The sequence below is a fragment of the Convolutriloba macropyga genome, chromosome 14 (genome assembly GCF_964194025.1).
Source record: "Convolutriloba macropyga chromosome 14, txConMacr16.3, whole genome shotgun sequence".
In the NCBI taxonomy this organism is placed as follows: domain Eukaryota; kingdom Metazoa; phylum Xenacoelomorpha; order Acoela; family Convolutidae; genus Convolutriloba; species Convolutriloba macropyga.
This window is the reverse complement of record NC_134481.1, coordinates 18,588,236-18,609,731: the sequence shown is the minus strand read 5'-3', so window position 1 is coordinate 18,609,731 and position 21,496 is coordinate 18,588,236. Positions and strand designations below refer to the sequence as shown.

General features: G+C 36.0%; 1 protein-coding gene across 6 annotated transcripts in view; it reads left to right on the top strand.

Annotated features, from left to right (window-relative positions):
• LOC142353448 (epidermal growth factor receptor kinase substrate 8-like) overlaps positions 1 to 21,496 on the top strand; it is a 162,747-nt gene that overhangs the window by 120,331 nt on the left and 20,920 nt on the right. For 5 of the 6 annotated variants that reach the window (XM_075405693.1, XM_075405694.1, XM_075405689.1 and 2 more), the window contains 7 exons: positions 51 to 186; positions 3,281 to 3,546; positions 6,653 to 6,903; positions 7,542 to 7,694; positions 12,487 to 12,575; positions 16,815 to 16,838; positions 17,149 to 17,423. In XM_075405693.1, the coding sequence (XP_075261808.1) occupies positions 51 to 186; positions 3,281 to 3,546; positions 6,653 to 6,903; positions 7,542 to 7,694; positions 12,487 to 12,575; positions 16,815 to 16,838; positions 17,149 to 17,423 (1,194 nt within the window). The remainder of the gene's footprint in view (positions 1 to 50; positions 187 to 3,280; positions 3,547 to 6,652; positions 6,904 to 7,541; positions 7,695 to 12,486; positions 12,576 to 16,814; positions 16,839 to 17,148; positions 17,424 to 21,496) is intronic. The other variant, XM_075405690.1, reaches the window with a different exon arrangement.

Genomic DNA, 21,496 nt, shown 5'->3' with positions numbered 1-21,496 from the left:
GGTTAATGATCTGTCTTTTATACAATTTTATGTTGAGCTGTTTATTTTAGCCTCGCTAGCTGAGTTCGAAGGCTCTTCCCGCTCCCCACGGACACATTTGGCAAATGGCGACACCCCACTCTACTCTGCACAAACAAACTACACACCTGCTGCAGGATATCATATCAAAGAATATTCGTACTCAAGGTGAGTCCTTGACGGTTTGAAGTCCAAACTACAAAACAGCATCTTAGAAATGACTTTATTGCTCAAGAAATCTATAAAGAATTTCGGACTGTTAATTTGGGACTGTCGACCTAGGAATGGTAAAAAATAGAAGAATATATGTTACTTAGTTTATTGCTGACATGGTTCTAATTTAAATCAACAATCTACTAAATGAGTTTACCGTTCCCCTCCTATTCTTTAATTTCATCAATTGCTTTCTTTTTTTCGTTTACTCAGGCAATTTGTTCAACTCCCCTCTCATTGGGTGAGTCGAGAAGAATCAATTAATATAAGTCCCCTCCCATTGGGTGACATAATAGTTCAGCTTCAAAATTGAAGCAATCATTCTGCGATATTATCACTCAATTTTTTCGTCTTCTATATATCTCCCCACTTTTTGGGCGAGCTAATATTAATGTTGGGTGCCGCCCCCTTCTCGTTGGGCGGTAAAAAATCAAGGTAGCTTCTGGTGAAATTAGTAGTCATTCTCCAAGAATGCGCGCGCCATCTTCGAACCAGAATGATTGCCTTTAAGTTTGCGATAAATTTCAAGGCTCTTTTGATATCTTTTTTATAGCTGCGAAGCTGTAAGCAGAGCTTAGCTATATTGCGGTGTTCTTGTTTTTTGTAAAGAATTGTATTGGGGTGCTGTCTTTTTTTACGATCTGTTCACACGTTTTTATTTTTGAAATCAAATTGGAGCAGTGATTTTGTCACGCCGAACGAGGAACTCTAAGAAAACAGCAGAACTTTTTTAAATGTTAATTTTGACGTGGAGTGTGAAAAAGGCGTCTGAACAGAAATTTAAATTTTCAATAATGATTGTTTGTTCGTGTGCGGCAATTTGACTTCTAAGTGTTTTCCAGTAATTTCTAGGTCTAGTTTTTTTAGTCATTGAAAATTTGTTAAGTCACTGACAACATGAGCTGGTGAATTCATTTCTCGCGTTCTGTGGCAGAAGCTATATAAGATCATTTTTGTGATTAGATTTTGATCATACGTGACTTGACCTCATTCAACGAATAAAATTTAACACTAAAAGAAATTTAATTTGAACTCGTTTAATGTCAAAGAAAAGGTTGTTAAGGTCCCTAAAAAGGCTTCTGTGAATCGAATTTTATTAAGCTTTATTAATTTATCGATTTAAGTAGTCTACAATGTTTTTAAGGTTAGTTTTTATTAACCTTGGTACTTAATTCTGTTTTTGTTTCTTTCTGTATTCTACGGCACTCATGTCTTTCGCAGCCATTTTGGCAATCTGCCGGTTATGTTAAGTGCAGGTTCGTGTCTGAAAAATAGTTTTTTCTAAACATCTTACAAATTTTAAACGTAGCGTTTGCGTTTAGCAAGATTTTGGCGTTTTATTTTTTTCGTGAAGCTGATTGGAGTGGAAATCAACCATCTGTGAATATTTTGGTAGGTGCAGTCGGTTGGGCTTAATTGCTCGAAAAATTTGACTGCTCAACGTGAACAATCAACCGACAAACAAACTTACGTACCTCGTCTACTCTAGTGCCTCGTGCTATCAGATTTAATCTCTTCTCTTAGTTATCATCGGTGTTTCGGGTGCGTGAGACATTGGCTCTATTTATGGGCAAGAACTGTAAATACTATATAATAAGAACTATGAAAAACAATCAGATCTTCACTTAACCTATCAATTGAGACTAGCCTTAAGCTTGGTACAACCGCAGCGAGTCTCATGCCAGTCATTTGAAACCGAGTCATCTGGCACTCGTCGGTTACGTAAAAATTAGTCAAATAACATGTTGCAGAAAAACTTCGGTGACGATATGCCAACTGATTGTACATTCTCGTACTGTGTTTACGCAAGAAATCTTTGCATGAGTGCTATGCCATTTTTATGGCGTTTTATGATCTGCAGAGTTGTCAAGGGTCGCAGTATTATACACTTTCAATAGTTCTCTAAGATTGAAAACACAAACTTGACATTTTTGAGATGGAGATCAAAATTTTACAAAATACTGGCCTTCGTATTGGTGATCTATTATATTGTACAAGGTTGTATATTGCTCTCGTTCTTGTTAAGCAATTATAAGACCCAATTGATTTTTTTATCCAGTTAAAGATTCTTTAATAGATAGAGACCACGTGTTTGCGAAAGTTATTTGTGAAATACTCGCAAGCGAAGCTTATAGCAAGTATTTGGGTTCTATTCTGTTTAAGTGGTTTTTCGCTTATCGGTTTTCTTTTCGTCCTCAGATAATTTATTAAAGCCCGAGGGCCTTAAATCGCTATTCTATTTGAGTTTTACTAGTACGGCTATTCTTTTAAAATCAACAAATCGTTGATGAGGAATTTTAATGTGCCACCGTAAATATTCTTTCGAGCGATTGGCTTCTAATTTTAGGCCTGAGGAATATGGTTTTGCTATTCAGCTGAAGCAACCCATTGGTCGACATTGACCTTTACTATACAAACTGTATGCGTAACTCTTTGTCTTTTATGATGCAGACGTCTGATTATTTTCGTGGAATTTCATTGAAGCATCCGTCCTTTATCAGAAAATTTCTCATTTGTTTGATGTCATTTAAAGATTTCTCCCAACTTGAATCTATTAACTAACCGAAAATGATCTCGTCTAATTTATGGCCTGACGCAACGAATTTTAATCAATCATTTTAGTTATCATCTATGATTGTCGCTTCAATGGTGACTTCAGCTAGTGTTTAAGAATTGAGATAAGAGGATTTTCGACAAAAGCTGTAATGTCTGATTAACTCATGTAGTACCATTTATTTACCAAGATTATTGTATGAGTGGTCTTTAGTCAATATCAAATAACCATGACCACTGGTCAATTCCAATTGGAGAAAGAGGAATTAATTTCGTTGCTGTTTATTTATAGATAAAAACAAGCAACGTGGACAAATAACGAGATCTGACCGAGCTTTTTTCAATTTGCCAAAATAAATTAATGACTACGATGACTTGATATACTTCCGTTAAATATGTTCAAATTATAGCAAACAAAATATTCAAAATATTTCGTTTTGCGTTACCTGTAAAGTCGAGAATTCTTTCGCCGATCAAGTAAATTTTTGGTTTTCAGTTCTTCTGGTGGTGATTCTGGAATCAGAATGAGCAGCAGTGCTCACAACACAAACAGCAACCTCGCTCTCAACAACAGCGGGCATCACCCTAATCTTTCTATGCCCCCTCCCCCTAACTCCTCGGGAGATGAGTACGAGATCAGAGTCAGAGCTAATGGGGCACCAAAGGGGGGCAACAACAACAAGAGGTCAGCCTCTGCTTCAAGGACTGGCGGAAGGTCAACCGATGAGGATATGGACAATAACTTTACGCTTATTTACAACGGTAAGTGAAATAGTTTCGTATCCCGTAGCTAGTCCCCTTCCACCCGCCTCCACATCTGCCTTCCAGATTTTGATTGGTTGATAAATATGGATAAGGAAAAATTTCGCATATTGTTAAATTACAAATATTCATTGGGTACTAATGCAGCTACGTTTTTCAGTTGGTTATATGTAGCACTGTGAAATAACCTAGACTTAAACTTAGCAGAAACTTAAGCAGGGGGAAAATGTGTAATAAAATTGCTTTTCCTAAAACCATTAACAAGTCTAATGGAAACAAACCAAAAGCTAACAGTAGCAAACATTGAAGACCCTGAATTGTTAGTCGAAACAAACAGTAAGAGGCAGTGTAAGAACTTAACAATGACGTAGCTCAAAGTCAACAATAAATATCATCACAAATTTCGTACAAAGTTTTTAACTCCGTAGATGAAGTTAATTATACATAAGGTTTCCAAAACTTGGAGTCACGCCACGAATGATTTCCATAATTGGAATCATAGTTTTCTATGAACGTATTATGGAAATAATTTATATGAGACGATTAGCTAAAGTCAAAATTGATTTGCAGACTTTTTCATACAAGGAGTCCTTTTTAATAGCCGCGAAGTAATAGCGGCTATGGGTTATCGTGTTTTTTAATAGCCGCCCTCATCTTCTCAGCCGGCTATTATAGCGCTACTATTACACTTCAAAGAATTTGAATTGTATTGGGGCGCTGTCTTTTTTTTAAGATATGTTCACACATTTTCATGATTTTTGAAGTGAAATTGGAGTGTGATTTTGGTCATGCCGAAACAGGAAGTGGAGCGAAAAAGCCAGTGGTTTTGCGGCGTGAATTTTTTTTCGCTCTAAATTTAAAGTAGAGTGAGAAAACGGTGTTTGAACAAAAATTCGCTTTCTCGCTAGTGGTTTTTTGTTCACATGCGGCAATTTCACTTTCATTTTTACTGTTTTTTCAATTTTTGGATCGGATTTTCTAAATGGTTTTCCCAATCATTCATAGTCCGTTCTAGGTCTAGTTTTCTGTATAGTCAATGACAATTCTTTGAATTGAACGTCAGGACTGCTATGTTTTTTTACTTTGTCGAACAAAAAAATGTTTCGCTTTACCTAATTTTGCCGCTTTTTCAACATTTTGCGTGAAATCTTTTTGACTTCTCTAGGCTAGTTTCTCTCTTCTCTCGTTCTGCTAAGAGTGATTTTGAACATCATTTGCTCAGCAAAGCAATTCAAAATGAACAGAGTATAAAAATTGAAGTCAGGAATGAAACGGGATAAACTCATAAAGCCCAATTTTAGATGCCCGCTATTTGAACTTCGTTCCTATAAGTATTAGTTACCTCTCTCTAATGCTTATTGGTATTGATAGTAGCCCCTGTAGCCTGTCTCTAAGAAACAGAAGTATGTTCAACTACGAAATGCCATCAAAATAAATCTGACTTAAAAAATGTTTTTGTACAAAAATTTTTTTTTTCAATATCTATTCTTTCAATCCCAATCATGCTTAATGGAATCAACGGTGGCAATTTTCCGGCAATCTGCCGGGTATGTTTTTTAATTCGTCGTCTCCTTCGATTATTCTTGCGGCCATTGACTTTTTCAATTTCAGTTACTTCTACTGCTTTGCAGTTAAATTTGTGTGCGTGACGTCATTTGTTCTGCTTTGAGGTCAATTGCGTGACTTACCTCACTAAAAAAATGACTTCTGATTTCACTTAGTGAACTTTAAATTTTATGAACGTTTACTTGTTGAAGATCTGTGCATCTAAGTAGTGCCAAACGTATATGCCTTAATTCTTGAGTATTGGAGTCTTGAGTTTTTGATTTTGAATATTAATTTTGAAAAAGCTCTTTTGGGGTTTTTTCCTTATAGAGCGTATGTGTCATAAAAATGAGAGAGTCCGAATCTTCAAAAAAGTCTAGTTGTCTATTAAAGGACTGGTTGTCAATCTGTCTATCTTATTTCTTTAGTTGTTTCAATTCCATGGAAGGCCACAAGCAGTGTCTATCGCGGCTATTTTCCGGCAATCTGCCGGCTATGTTCTGATAATGTTTTTTTTTATCAGAGTTGTTTTTACTGATGACCTTATGAAACTATCTTGCAGTTCATTATATTGTATAAATCTGACTGTTTGGCAAACATCAGCTATTGGTTTTTCTAATAGAATATTTTTTGGGTATTTAGAGCTAAAAACGCTAAGCTATTCTGTAGTCGTGAAGCAAACGAACTAGTAATTTTTTTCTTTCAGTTATAGGCCAATGTGTGGATTTTGGAGCAATAATAGCTTGATTTAACAGCCCAGCTAGCTTTTTTCTTCTATCGTCATCAGAAGAACGGCTGATTATTGTAAATTGTTGTTTGCCAGGGAGTTATTCAAGAGAGGAAAAAAATTCTTGGGAAAACCGACTGTTAATTTTGACGAGGTTTTGTTGTCAAAAACAGTGTTTTTTTATTTTATCGGCATTCAACTTAAGCAAATTTGATGTAAAATAGCTGAGCAGTACCTGAATTGATACAAAGTTACGGTGTAATTATTATAGTGAATCATTTTGCCGTTTTAATACCTTTTTGATATACATAAAAATTGAACTCAAGTTGACGAAGTACTGTACTTTGTGGAACTCCATAATGTAAATCAGTCCAAATCAGATTTTTAATCACTTTTATTTACTCTTTATACTCGGCCTCTGTGAAAATGGAACTTTTTTTCCTAAGAGGTGCAGAAACCCAGATAATTACCCTTTTGCTATCATCTTGATTTGTTGAACTTAAAGCTTTAGATAGATCGAATAAAGGGCAAGTTATATATTCGTCTTTGTTTTCATTTTCACAAATACTGTCGGTTAAGAGCGTCTTTTGTCAACTACTTTTTCAAATTTGATTTTCAGTGGATTCTAAATAGTGGGCATTAAATAAATAAATAAATGATAGGAATAAGCAAACTGATGGTTTTATATGAAATACGCGTGTTCAATCAATAACTGAAATGATACCTTCTTTAGTGTCGGGAATATACATCGTAATCATTTAGAAAGGTCATCATATTGCTTTCCTTAGAATCCAATCAAACTATGGTTGCACTTTGAATTTTCTTTGTTTTCAGATGGACAGTCATTGGGAGTTGGCTCAGTCTCGAACTCCTCCCACGTTGCAAGTATGACCAGTGCGAGCTCTATGGGCTTTGTTGTGGAACACTTAACCTCATTTGATATGTCACGCGACGACGCCCTCTGGACCGTTGATGACGCTATCAGGAAGCTCAAGCTGCAAGATGTGAAGAATAAAATTTGGTCACAAGAGATGAGAATGTTCATAAGCAGGAATGAGATCCGTCTTCACGACATTAACACTGGGGTGAGCTAAAAAGAGCATTTGTTTTATCAGAGCAAACAAGACTACTCATGCTACTGTGTGGTATTTTAGTCACTAAAAATTTAACCTATTTTCTGGGTGGACAAAGCGACTCAGATTAATAAAAAAACGTTTGTAGCGCGATATCTAATCGACCAAACCAAATGATTCGGCATTTCTAATCGTCTTTTTTGTCTAAAAGATTCATTTAAAGAATTGCAGTTCCGGGAGCTCTACAGCGCCGTCTTTTAGAGCCCAGGCAGGGACACAAAGACCCCCAGAGCCGCTAAACCGTCAAACCATAGACGAGACCACTAAGTCATACACGAGTTTTTTTCGCAAGTCAGTTCAACTAAAATAATGGTGCACTGTCTTGACCTTCGGAATTTCGCCTCATGCATTTTTCTTTTGCACTTATCATTGAGCTAAATATATGTACTAGGCCATAATACAACCAATAAAGGCGAGATGATGCCTATAATTAGATATCTCCATTTTTCAAAACAATTTTGATATGTCTTTGTGGTATTATTCTTACCCTGAATTAATTAATCAGCGATGGTGTACATGTAACTTGACGTCTTATAAACGTCGCTTTCTGTTATCTCGGAGTTTAATGCTCTGTTTCTATGTGTTATCAGGAAAGCATAGATCACTTTCCCTACAGTGGAATTGCACATGTGGAGTCTGTTGTCATTCGAGATTACCATTTAAGAAGTGTGTTGGCCGTAATCTACACTGACATGAGTGGACGAAAGCCTGTCATATTTCTCTTCCACTGCGATCAGACACACGTGAGTAATTTGAAAATTAAAACACTTCATTTGCCATTTTTAATTGCTCTTACAAAATTTGTAGCAATTATATTAGCCCTGTGGTCTTTTTATGCGATTTTTCGCTTGACCGATTTTTCGTCTGACCCATTTGACTTCTCGTCCCCAAAAACGGGATAAACACGAAGCGCCTAGAGGGCATTGAGTTCTCTTAGAGTTCTCAGCTCACTAGTCTTCAAGTATGCAATTCACAAACTGTTTTGGCGACGTGTACTCATGGCGTGAAGGGCGTCTCTTAGTTTGACCCCCTCAAAAATTGGATAAACAGGTAACGCTCGGAGGACATTCGGTGGCTAAGCAGCTCTCTTAGAGCCCTACGCCTTACTAGTCTCTAAGTATGTGATTCGCCAAAACTGTTTCGAGGAGAAGACAATTTCATGGTGTAAAGGGTGGTTCTTAATCTTAGTTTGGCGGCCCTAAGTAAGTTTTTCAGGTCAATGTGCGGAACAAAAGTCAAAAGCAGAGAAAAAAATCAGTCGAATATGCTAAAAAAATTTTTATTCATGTGCTTCACTGAACCCAAAAACTTTTTCTCGTTTTTCACAATTGGTCCTCTTGCCACCGGGAGAATTTTATACAAGCCTATTTCATTTAAATCATTTTCATAGCTGTAAACTATTCTGTCTGACTATTTGAATTCTCGTCCTCAAAAAGTTGCTAAACAGGTGAAGATGGGATGGCATTCAAAGTTTAAGTGACTAAGCCAACCACTCGCCAGTTATTTGAGAGCACTTCGCCCGATGCTTTTACGACTCCATGAGAATTGGTGGAGCGTCTTTTCATCGATCATCTTTTGGAGTGTATTTGAGCCAGGATGGACATACCAAATGTGTAAAATAAGTAGGTTGAACTAATAATTTGAAGAGCAGAGAGAAGAGTATTGTTCTCTTAATATTTCATTTTTGTACGATCAAGGAAAAACGTGTACACGTGCGGAAATTTCAAGAGTTTTTAATTGCTCTTAATTTAAGTTTGTAGTTATACTAGTGCTGTTTGTGTTTATGTCATATTAATAGCTGCTCTCATCTTCTTAGCCGGCTTATTGCGCTCTTATTTTTGTTTAATGTCGTTGAACAAAAAATTTTTTCTTTTACCTCATTTTGCCCCTTTTTCGACATTTTGCGTGAAATCTTTTTGACTTTAGGCTAATTTTACTCATCTCTCATTCTGCTCAAAGTCCTTTTAAACAGCAGCTGCTCAGCAATGCAATTCAAAATGACGAGAGTCAGTATAAAAAAATCAAAGTCAGAAATGGAAACGGGATAAACCCATAAAGCCCATTTTTAGATGCCCGCTATTTGAACGTCGTTCCTATAAGGCTTAGTTACCACCTCTTATGCTTATTTGTATTGATAGTAGCCCCTGTAGCCTCTCTCTAAGAAACAGAAGTACGTTCTGTTCAACTAAACGTAAAACCACTGAAAATTAAAACACTGCATTTGACATTTTAATTGCTCTTATAAAATTTGTAGCAATTATATTAGCCCTGTGGTCTTTTTATCCGATTTTTCGCATATCTCATTTGACTTTTCGTCCCCAAAAACGGGGTAAACACGAAGCGTCTAGAGGGCATTGAGTTCTCTTAGAGTTCTAAGCTCAATAGTCTCCAAGAATGCAGTTCACAAACTGTTTTGGCGACGTGTGCTCATGGTGTGAAGGGCGGTTCTTAGTTTGAGCCCCCTCAATAATGGGATAAACAGGTAAAGCCTGGAGGACATTCAGTGGCGGAGCAGCTCTCTTAGAGCCTTACGCCTTACTAGTCTCTAAGTATGTGATTCGCCAAAACTGTTTCGAGGAGAAGACAATTTCATGGTGTAAAGGGTGGTTCTTAATCTTAGTTTGGCGGCCCTAAGTAAGTTTTTCAGGTCAATGTGCGGAACAAAAGTCAAAAGCAGAGAAAAAAATTAGTCGAATATGCTAAGAATTACTTATTCATGTGCTTCAATGAACCCAAAAACTTTTTCTCGTTTTCTAGAATTGGTCCTCTTGCCACCGGGAGAATTTTATACAAGCCTATTTCATTTAAATCATCTTCATAGCTGTAAACTATTCTGTCCGACTCTTTGAATTCTCGTCCTCAAAAAGTTGCTAAACAGGTGAAGATGGGATGGCATTAAAAGTTTACGTGACTAAGCAAACCACTCGCCAGTTGTTTGAGAGCAGTTCGCCGGATGCTTTTACGACTCCATGAGGAGAATTGGTGGAGCGTATTTTTATCGATCATCTTCTGGAGTGTATTTGAGCCAGGATGGACGTACCAAATGTGCAAAATTAGTAAGTTGAACTACTGACTAATTTGAAGAGCAAAGAGAAGAGTGTTGTTCTCTTCATATTGCATTTTTGTACGATCAAGAAAAAACGTGTACACGTGCGGAAATTTCAGAGTTTTTAATTGCTCTTCATTTAAGTTTGTAGTTATACTAGTGCTGTTTGTATTTATGTCATTTTAATAGCCGCTCTAATCTTCTCAGCCGGCTATTATAGGGCTCTTATTTTTGTTTAATGTCGAACAAAAATTTGTTTTGCTTTACCTCATTTTGCCGCTTTTGCGACATTTTGCGGGAAATCTTTCTGACTTTAGGCTAATTTTACTCATCTCTCATTCTGCTCAGTGCTGTTAAACAGAAATTGCTCAACACATCAATTCCTAATGAACAGAATCAGGATTAAAAGAACCAAATCAGATATAGAAACGGATGCCCAGTTTTAGATGCCCGTTACTTGAACTTTGTTTTAATAAATCTAAGTTACCATCTCTAATGCTTATTGGTATTGATACTAGGCCTTGTATCCCTTCACTAAAAAAGAGGAGTATATTCAACTACGAAACAAAATGATATCGAAATAGTTTGCACTTTAAAAATGTTTTTGTACAAAAATCAATTTTTCATTATTAATAGCCGCCTTCGTCTTCTCAGCCGGCTATTATAGCGCTCCTAATTTTTTTTTACTTCGTCGAACAAAAAAATGTTTCGCTTTTTCCTCATTTTTCCGCTTTTTCAACATTTTGCGTGAAATCTTTTTGACTTCTCTAGGCTAGTTTCTCTCTTCTCTCATTCTGCTAAAAGTGATTTTGAACATCAGTTGCTCAGCAAAGCAGTTCAAAATGAAGAGAGTCAGTATAAAAAAACTCAAAGTCAGAAATAGAAACGGGACAAACCCATAAAGCCCAAGTTTAGATGCCCGCTATTTGAACGACGTACGTTCCTATAAGTCTTAGTTATCATCTCTAATGCTTATTGGTATTGATAGTAGCCCCTGTATCCTCTCTCTAAGAAACAGAAGTATGTTCAACTACGGAATGCCTTCAAAATAAATCGGACTTAAATCGTACAAAAATCTTTTTTATCAATATCTTCTATTCTTTCAATCCCAATCATGCTTATTGGAATCAACGGTGGCTATTTTGCGGCAATCTGCCGGGTATGTTTTTCTTTTTCAATCCCAATCATGGTTATGGGCATCAACTCTGGCTATTATCCGAAAATCTGCCGGGTATGTTTCGTAATACTAATTTCGCCCGTGACTGGTTTTTTTTAGGGACGACGGATTTTATTTTATGAGCACTTCTCTAAGAGTTTTTCTGTTCAAGAGAAAACATAAGTTCATCATCGGAAGAGCAATTCTCAGGACTTTCGATCATGCGCATTCTCACCTATTAAGACAGACTCACTAAGTTAAAGCTAGCTACTACGAAAGCCATCCCTTAGCTAGTGGTTCGAGAACAATGCGCTCAAGGGTATTCGATTATACTTTGGTTTTTCTTTATTCACCTTTTTAATCAAAAAGTGTTTTTCACACTTTATTATTAAATTGTGCGTATGGGAGCAATTTAACCCTTTGAAGCGTTAAATAGACTTCAAGGTGAATTAATTTCGGAGTAATTGTAAGTTATTTTGCATTTTTCTTATAGGCTCTTTGTGGTTTCTGTTTCTTAATGTCGGCGGGACTTTTTTGGATAGCAGTTAGTTTTAGTGATCTGCTGATTTGATTGTCGACTGTTTTTGTTAATAAAAGTTTGATTGTTGAGTTAATTTGTACTTTTATCAAGTTTTCTCAAAAAATGTTTGACTTCTATCGCTCAGCGGGTGAATTTGTTTGCGTGTTCCTGGCTGCATTTTGAATTAATTCTTAGGTCAATTGTGGAAAAATTGTATCTATTTGCATACATGACTTGCCTCAATAAAACGACTTCTGTTCTCACTTATTAGATCTGAATTGAGAGTGTAAACTTAATTGAAATTCAAAAAAGGTTGCCTAAGTTAAATAATTATAAGGTTATGACGTTTGAAAGACTTTGGTGGATCTATATCTGTCTAGATCTATATTGTGGCAGTTTTCTACAAAATGTCAAACGAAAATTTTGTCAAGTTTACTCACAGTGCTCCATATAAATGATTTAAATGCCATAACAAACTAAAATACCTTTATTTGCCACGGCTCAAATCCGGAAGTTTGAGCAAAATACATTACCCCCTCCTGTCCCGCTTTAGAACAATTCCTCCTACTTAAGTCGGTTGTTTTTGGTAGATTGTTAACTTGGTATATTGAAGGATGCTTACTGTGAAACCTGCATTTATTTAAATAATGTATTTTTGAGGAGTTGTGTCCTATTAAGAACTTCTTCAAAGATAATTTATGCAAAAATAATTCAAATTTCGAGCTGTCAAGTATGGGTGTTACATATTGTGGCTTGATTGCCAAATGGTGCGTAGCTGTGATAGTGGCTTCATTATTGGCTTCGTTTGTTTAGGCAGATGATATTGCTGACGAAATCAAGCAGGCTATGGATATCTACCAGAAGACTAACCCCAAAAAATACGCTAAAGCTGCACAAAAAAGGTGAGGTTATCTTGAGTCATTTACTCCAGATTTGCCTCTTCGATTCTGTACGACAGTCTGCGAAAATAACGTGTATCTGTTGTAATAGTCATTTCAAGTTTTTTCACCAAATTACTTATTAATTTCTCGCTTGATCGATTTGGTGCTTATATATGGTTAGATAATCGTAAAGATAGTTTCTGAAAGTGCAGCTAGAATTTTACTGTGTGCTGTTCAAACCTTTTAGACTTGATAAATATGCAAAGAATTTGATAGTACCGAACGTTTGGTCAATTATATATGGCCATAATTAAAGTTAATCTGTCAATTTAGCTGTGATGACTTGAAAAACAATTTATTACTCCTTCGTTTTGTAGTTTCATTTTTAGTGAACAAAGTTTTTTAATCGATTTCCAATATCATGTTGACATGTTTCAAGGGGCAGAATGTCTACAGAATTGAGATCTGTATGTTCATAAGGTTAGAACGGAGGTTCAACGGAAACGTATTGAAACCAAATTTTATCAGCGAATGAAAATGGACTGAAACATGCAAGTTACTGAAAATCAGTAACTGCAATTTTAAATCATTTGCCAATATCATTTTCTCTTTTCAATCTGCTGTCATGCGTCATCAATTGGAATATTTATGCGGTCTATTGTAAAAATGTTAAAGGTTCCAACCGTTCTTATGAATCTTCCATCGGAGGTATATTAATCTGAGGTATGTGTTCTTCGATTCGGTACACGAATGATGAGACAACTTGGAATGCTCAATTTTTTAAAGAAATTAAAGGTTTTTAAAATCTTAAAATTCTCTCAAGTGCCATAAAGTGCAAGTTGGGAAATATTCACGAGCGTAAATCCTAAATAATGTGTTAGTTTAGATAGTTTTGTTTATCTATGAGTCTCGGGGCTCCTCTACAATTGTTATGGATCGAGTTCACTGTCTATAAAAGGCCATTACACTTAGCAATGCTGGCTACTGAAGTTTTAAAGAGCAATTAAAGAACTGGTTTAGAATGCACGATTTGCTTATTATGCCGGGCAGAGTTGAGACGAGGCGACGCTAAGTTGAAATTATGCGCGAAATTAATCAGTGACGCATTAAGAGTAGTAATGTTATTGAGACCACCTATCCAATTAAGCCAATGCAGTGACTTCTCAAGCAATGAATTCTTTTTTAACGTCAGAAGAAAACATTTGAACACCATTGCGTTTACAAACCACTCCTCTGACCTTCCGAAGACAACGGCGTTGTAAAAGTCTGCTTGACAAGTAATTTAACTCGAACCTAAACTAATCAATTTGACGTTAAATTTGTATATAGTGATAGTCAAAAGTAAGTTAGCACCCCATAGTTTTGCAAAGAATAATACAATATAACTCCAACTTTGATTATTTTTTGGATACAATTTTTGCACTGTCAACCCTCTAAACCATTAGCCTTTCTTGCCAATGAAGTTGAGATACGTAACGGTAACAACGGTATAGCCCAGATACCTCAAGGGAAAAATGATGAATCCAAGTTTTCTTGTAAAATGTAATCTTGAATAAGGAAGCTCGGTAATGTGCTTTCGCACATAAACTTCAGACCCAGCTTATCCGCGTTTTTGGCAGAAATGTCTACCAAATGAGGAACAGAGAAAACCCCAAAAATTCAAGTATTTTAAGAAAGGTGTGCAGGAACAGAAAGATTGCCTCCAATGCAAATCACTAAATGGAGTAAAAATGCCATTATTAAGAAAGCAAGTCAAGACGAACAACAAAATCAAACAACAATAACAAACTTTCATTACATCCAAAACTTTGTCCATTTTTTTTAAAAAAAACTTATTAACAAGGTCAAAATAGCGTCAGATAAAACTGCAACTAAGCAATTTAACTCGTTCTTCACTAGAAATGATATGGGATCACGCCATAATAGGCCCTGTAACAATTAGACAAAAAGGAACAAAAAACTGCAAAGTTAAACGATTTTGCTTTTTAGAAAAAAAATTTAATTTGAAAGTAATGAAAACCATTAGATAGCAATCTGAAACATCCAACATGATTAGGACGACATAATCCTCATTAAGACCTGTCGTTATTTATTTTTTTATCCGGTTACACAAAGAACAACAATTAGACAACAAACAAAGATTCAATTAAAACTTGCGAGAAATCGCTGTCGAACCGGTAAAGCCATATTTTGCCCCTCGATATATGTTCAGTTGAGCCTTCCTCGAACGACAATAATGTGATATGCGAACTCTCATTAATGAGAATAGGTAACAAGTAGACAAAAAAGGGGAGAAAAGGGCAAGTTGAAGTATTAGTTTTGTATTTGTCGAAAACAAATATTTTCAAAGTCACGAAATCCATTGGCTACAAAATGAAAAATTTAAATAGCTTCGTTTATGCGTCAAATAGACAAAAATCAAAAATTAGTTTACTTTTTTGCGAAAAAAACCTTGTCGAAGCCAGTGAATTATGAACGAATTTTTTCGAAACATTAGATTTTGTACACCTGCATCCTTTCCTTGGCGATAATAATGTTATTTGCGACCTGTAATTATCGAGACTATGCAACAAATATCCAAATAAAGAACAAGTGCGAAAAAAAGTTTTTTTGTTTTTGAAAACAATTGATTTCAAAGTCATGGAAGCCGTCAGCTATCTACTCAAAACAGAATATAGACTCAATTGCTCCTCCACAAAAGGCCAGTGAGACCTGTCATTATCCACGAAATCTCATACGACTAAAAAGACAAATTAAAAACGACAGTTAAAGACAAAAGTGAAAAAATCAACTAAGTTCATCGAGAAAGGGTGTCGAAGCCTTTAAAACCCTAGTCTATGCCCTTAAGACTTTTATTTGTTCAATTGTGCCTTATTTTGAGCTCCAATAAAGTAATATTAAACTATCAATAATGTGATAATACGACAAAACGAGAAAAAACGTGAAAAATGGGCTAATGCCTAAAAATACAATAAATTGTGAAATCTAGTGGTATCGAAGCCAGAAAACCATAACTTAATGCTTAAAACGTTAAGGTAGAATGAAGAGGAAGAAGAAGCATTCTTTCTTTGCTGACACTAAGCTACAAGTTGACCAAATTAAGAGAATAATAGTGGCAAAGTTCAATAAGCCCTTGTTGAATAAAAGTCAATCATTTTTAAATGTCATAACGACCATAATCGTTGGAGTAAAGAAACTAGATACATTAATTTGGAACTGCCTAGGAAGTCATTTGGACCTATCAACCTTGAGCTTCGATCTGAATTGTTCTGTTAATAAAAAAGATCGATTTTTAAAAAAGACCGACTGGTTACAATCCGAATTATTTTTGGATTGTAACAGTCCATGATTGGACCAAAACGAGCCTTGCTACTGCTGTTCATAAAAGTCAACAATGCTTTTTTGTTTTTAACATTAAAATCAACAGTACTATTGTTAACAGTTTTTACATATTATAGCAAAATCGACGAACGTTTAAGCAAAACTTCCCGAAAATGTGAATAAAAATAACGCAAATCGGTCTAGTTTTCCCAAAAGTTGCTCTAGAAAACGAAATTCAAAAAATCTTTTAATTTCATATTCTACGCTGGACGGGCTTTTCAATGATACCATTCACAACTCCATGCGAACAAAAAGTAAACCATTATAGTATATAGCCCCCCCTCCCCCTTCATGAGGGGTCGGAACAACAATGATTTGTTTCAACAATTTGGAGTCATATTGCGATAAATTGTCAGTTTCTAATTTCTCTCGAACAAAGTGGGTAAGATGTCTGACTGCTATCCGGGAGGTGGCGGGTTTGAACCCCTATCAGGTCCAATTTTTGGACCCAAAAAATTCTAAGCTACATCCCTAAATTATTTTGCCTCCTCCTGTCGTTCGAGAGCAATTCATCCGACGTTAGTCGGTTTATGTTTTTATTAATAACCGCCGTCAATCTCTCAACTGATATTATTTAGGCGCTTTTTAAGCTTTTCTGTTTCAATCCCGATGTGCATCGAGCGCTTCAACGGTGGCTATTTTCCGGCAATTTGCCGGCTATGTAATGTAGGGGTTGTTAACTTACTTTTGATGTTTTGTATACTTTTACTCTTATAGCACTCATACTATATATAAGTTGTTTAAATGCTGTTAAAGACTATGGAACATATTTACACCAGCTGTTATTTAAGGAGCGCAATATTCATCGAATTATGGCATTCGCTTGAATGGCACGACTTCGAAGTTGTATAATGAATGGTTCTAATCAATGTTTTTCAGAATTCCACCTCCGCATATTAGAAAGTTTGTATCCACGACTATAACACATACGCTCCCTATACTGCAATAAAAGCGACTGTAATACCTTAGTTTGAAATTGGGTGAAAGCCGAAATAGTGAAAAAATTGAGTAACTGTTTCCTCCGTGCTTGCTTCATTAACTGACTTCATTGAGTTTTTAAGATCGATCGAATTACAGTTTAATAAGCTTAGCCGAGAGTCCTCCATGGAGCCTGAGAAACGTAATACAGCACTTTTCAGTTGTACGCTCGGGGTAGGATCTTCTAACCGTGGCCACTGATCCTAATTGATAATCTTACTGACTTTGTTCACAGTAAAATGCGAGGCCCGAGCAGTTTGAACAGCAGTCAACAGCTCCTGACCTCAAGTGGTGGCACGCACCCCTCCTCTCCTATGATTGGAAGTGTGAACAGCAGGTCGACTAGTGACCTTACAGCCATGCCTCCTGCTATCGCCTTCTACAACCCGGCTACCCACCCCAATGCCCCTGCTCAAGGTCACCACAGGTCATCTATGAGGAGTGTTAGCACACATAACAGTGCATCCCCTGCCAATTCACAAGCTAAACGGTCTAATGGGCGACTCTCAGGTATGCAGCAAATACATGCTTCGTTATGTGAAGGACTTCCAACAATTGACGGCTTTTTTATCGTGTTGCATTAGCATTTGTTTCTTTTTACTCTTGGCGGTACAAATTTACTCTAGGCCAAATTCTAAAGTTCTGACTAGTTTTGAAAAGCATTTTGACCATATGAGGAGCTGTTGCATAAGTTTAATTGCTGATTTTTTTCCTCTATACCTTATCCCTACAAAAGTTGCGAGAAATTGTAGCGAGATGCTTTCATTTTCAAACTGCCTTTTAGGACTTCAATTTTGGACGCCGAACAATTTAGGGTGAAATTTTTGTAAATTGTTGCAATGTCCTTTGTAGTGGAAAACAGAATTTTGTGATTGAAAAAAAATTAATAGTAGCTAGATAACAGGTTTTTGAATTCGCTTTTTTGTTTAAAAGCCGCACAGCGATAGCTGGGGCTATTATTGGCCTTCTCTTGGTTTTTTTTACAATTCAAAGAATTTGAATTGTATTGGGGCGCTGTCTTTTTTTAATAGCCGCACAGCGATAGCTGGGGCTATTATTGGCCTTCTCTTGGTTTTTTACAATTCAAAGAATTTGAATTGTTTTGGGGCGCTGTCTTTTTTTTACAATTCAAAGAATTTGAATTGTATTGGGGCGCTGTCTTTTTTTTTAAGATCTGTTCACACATTTTCATGATTTTTGAAGTCAAATTGGAGTAGTGATTTTGGTCACGCCGAAACAGGAAATGGAGCGAAAAAGCGAGTGGTTTTGCGGCATGAATTTTTTCGCTCTAATTTTAAAGTAGAGTGAGAAAACGCTGTTTGAACAAAAATTCGGTCTCTCGGTAGTGGTTTTTTGTTCACATGCGGCAATTTCACTCTGATTTTTACTGTTTTTTCGATTTTTTGGATCGGATTTTTTTCTAAATGGCTTTCCCAATCCATTCACAGCTCATTCTAGGCCTAGCTTTTTGTTTGAATTAATTTTTCATTTCTCGCTAGTGGTTTTTTTGTTCACATGCGGCATTTTGACTTTGATTTTCTGTTTATTTCTTATTTTTTTGTTCTGTTTTTTCTTTAAAATGGTTTTCTCAATTAACTCATAGTCCATTTTAGGTCTAGTTTTTCTGTTCATTCAATGAAAATTCATTGAATTGTACGTCAGGACTTGTCCTGCTATGTTTTTTTTATTTCGTCGGCATGATTTTTGTTACGACCATATGACGTCACAGCCACTTTTTGTTCATTCGTTCATGCAATTTCAACTGAATTGCATGTGTGACGTTATTTTTCGCTCTAAATGGAGCGAGTTTTTTGTTCATGCGCGTGATTAAATTTTTGGTCACACTTGACTTACCTCACTCTCAAAAAGGACTTCCTAAATTTGAAATTGTTTTTTATTTACTTTACTTCAAAGAGATAAGGTTAAATGGGTGTGTGTCACTCTAAATGAAGGTTATTTGAGATCAGCTAATAGAGGCAGCAATAACTTATACAGATTTTTAATCAAAATAACAGATCAGCATTCAATGAAAAGACGAATTTTTTTGGTCTGTCTTTTTTACTGTTTTTTTAAACTGCCGATCTACGAAGCTATTGCGGCTATTTTCTGGCAATCTGTTGAAGATATGTTCACACATTTTCATGATTTTTGAAGTCAAATTGGAGTAGTGATTTTGGTCACGCCGAAACAGGAAGTGGAGCAAAAAAGCCAGTGGTTTTTCGGCGTGAATTTTTTTTCGCTCTAAATTTAAAGTTGAGTGAGAAAACGGGGTTTGAACAAAAATTCGCTTTCCCGCTAGTGGTTTTTTGTTCACATGCGGCAAGTTCACTTTAATTTTTACTGTTTTTTCGATTTTTGGATCGGACTTTCTAAATGGTTTTCCCAATCCATTCATAGTCCGTTCCATGTCTAGTTTTTTGTTTAGTCAATGAAAATTCTTTGAATTGTAAGTCAGGACTTGTCCTGCTATGTTTTTTACTTCGTCATGATTTTTGGTACGACCATATGACGTCACAGCCACTTTTTGTTCATTCGTTTATGCAATTTTAACTGAATTGCATATGTGACGTCATTTTTCGCTCTTAGTGGAGCGAGTTTTTTTGTTCATGCGCGTGATTGAATTTTTGGTCACACTTGACTTACCTCACTCTCAAAAATGACTTCCTCAATTTGAAATTGACTTTTATTTACTTTAATTCAAAGAGTTAAGGTCAAATGGGTGTGTGTCATTCTAAATGAAGGTTATTTGAGATCAGCTAATAGAGGCAGCAATAACTTATACAGATTTTTAATCAAAATATAACAGATCAGCCTTCAATGAAAAGACAATTTTTTTTGGTCTGTCTTTTTTACTTTTTTTTAGACTGCTGATTTACAAATCTATTGCGGCTATTTTCTGGCAATCTGCCAGCTATGTTGAAGAATTTTATCCTCATTCTCATACTTCGATGTTTTGTCCTCATTCTCATACCTGAGTTTCTAAAACTTGGATTGTTCTGGTGAAGTGTATTTTTTGTGACTTGTTCGGACTTTTTTTCTGATATTAATTTTTTATTTAGGCGCTGTCCTTTTTTACAATTCAAAGAATTTGAATTGTGTTGGGGCGCTGTCTTTTAAGATCTGTTCAGACATTCTCATGATTTTTGAAGTCAAATTGGGGTAGTGATTTTGGTCACGCCGAAACAGGAAGTCGAGCGAAAAAGCGAGTGGTTTTGCGGCGTGAGTTTTTTTCGCTCTAAATTTAAAGTAGAGTGAGAAAACGGTGCTTGAACAAAAATTCGCTTTCTCGCTAGTGGTTTTTTGTTCACATGCGGCAATTTCACTTTGATTTTTACTGTTTTTTCCATTTTTTGGATCGGATTTTTTCAAATGTTTTTCCCAATCCATTAATAGTCCGTTCTAGGTTTAGTTTTCTGTTTAGTCAATGAAAATTCTTTGAATTGCCATGTTTTTTTTTACTTCGTCGAACAAAAAAATGTTCCTCATTTTTTGCTTTTTCAACATTTTGCGTGAAAGCTTTTTGACTTCTCTAGGCTAGTTTCTCTCTTCTCTCAATCTGCTAAAAGTGATTTTGAACATCAGTTGCTCAGCAAAGCAATTCCAAATGAACAGAATCAGGATTAAAAAAACCAAATCAGATATAGAAACGGATGTCCAATTTTAGATGCCCGTTACTTGAACTTTGTTCTGATAAATCTGAGTTACTACCTCTAATGCTTATTGGTATTGATACTAGGCCTTGTATCCTCTCACTACGAAAGAGGAGTATATTCAACTACGAAATGACATCGAAATAGTTTGCACTATTGACATCGAAATGATTTTGTACAAAAATCAATTTTTCATTATTAATAGCCGCCCTCATCTTCTCAGCCGGCTATTATAGCGCTCCTAATTTTTTGCAATTCAAAGAATTTGAATTGTATTGGGGTGCTGTCTTTTTTTAAGATCTGTTCACACATTTTCATGATTTTTGAAGTCAAATTGGAGTAGTGATTTTGGTCCCGCCGAAACAGGAAGTGGAGCGAAAAAGCGAGTGGTTTTGCGGTGTGAAAACGGTGTATGAACAAAAATTCGGTTTCTCGCTACTGGTTTCTGTTCACGTGCAGCAATTTCATTTTGATTTTCTGTTTCTTAATAGCCGCCCTCATCTTGTCAGCCGGCTATTATAGCGCTCCTATTTTTTTTTACTTCGTTGAACTTTTTTTCGCTTTACCATTTTGCCGCTTTTTCAACATTTTGCGTGAAATCTTTTTGACTTCTCTAGGCTAGTTTCTCTCTTCTCTCATTCTGCTAAAAGTGAATCTGAACATCAGTTGCTCAGCAAAGCGATTCAAAATGAACAGAGTCAGAATAAAAAATTGAAGTCAGAAATAGAAACGGGATAAACCCATAAAGCCCAATTTTAGATGCCCGCTATTTGAACGTCGTTCTTATAAGGCTTAGTTACCATCTCTTATGCTTATTAGTTTTGATAGTAGCCCCTGTAGCCTCTCTCTAAGAAACAGAAGTATGTTCAACTACGAATTGCCAGCAAAATAAATTGGACTTAAAAAATGTTTTTGTACAAAAATCTATTTCTC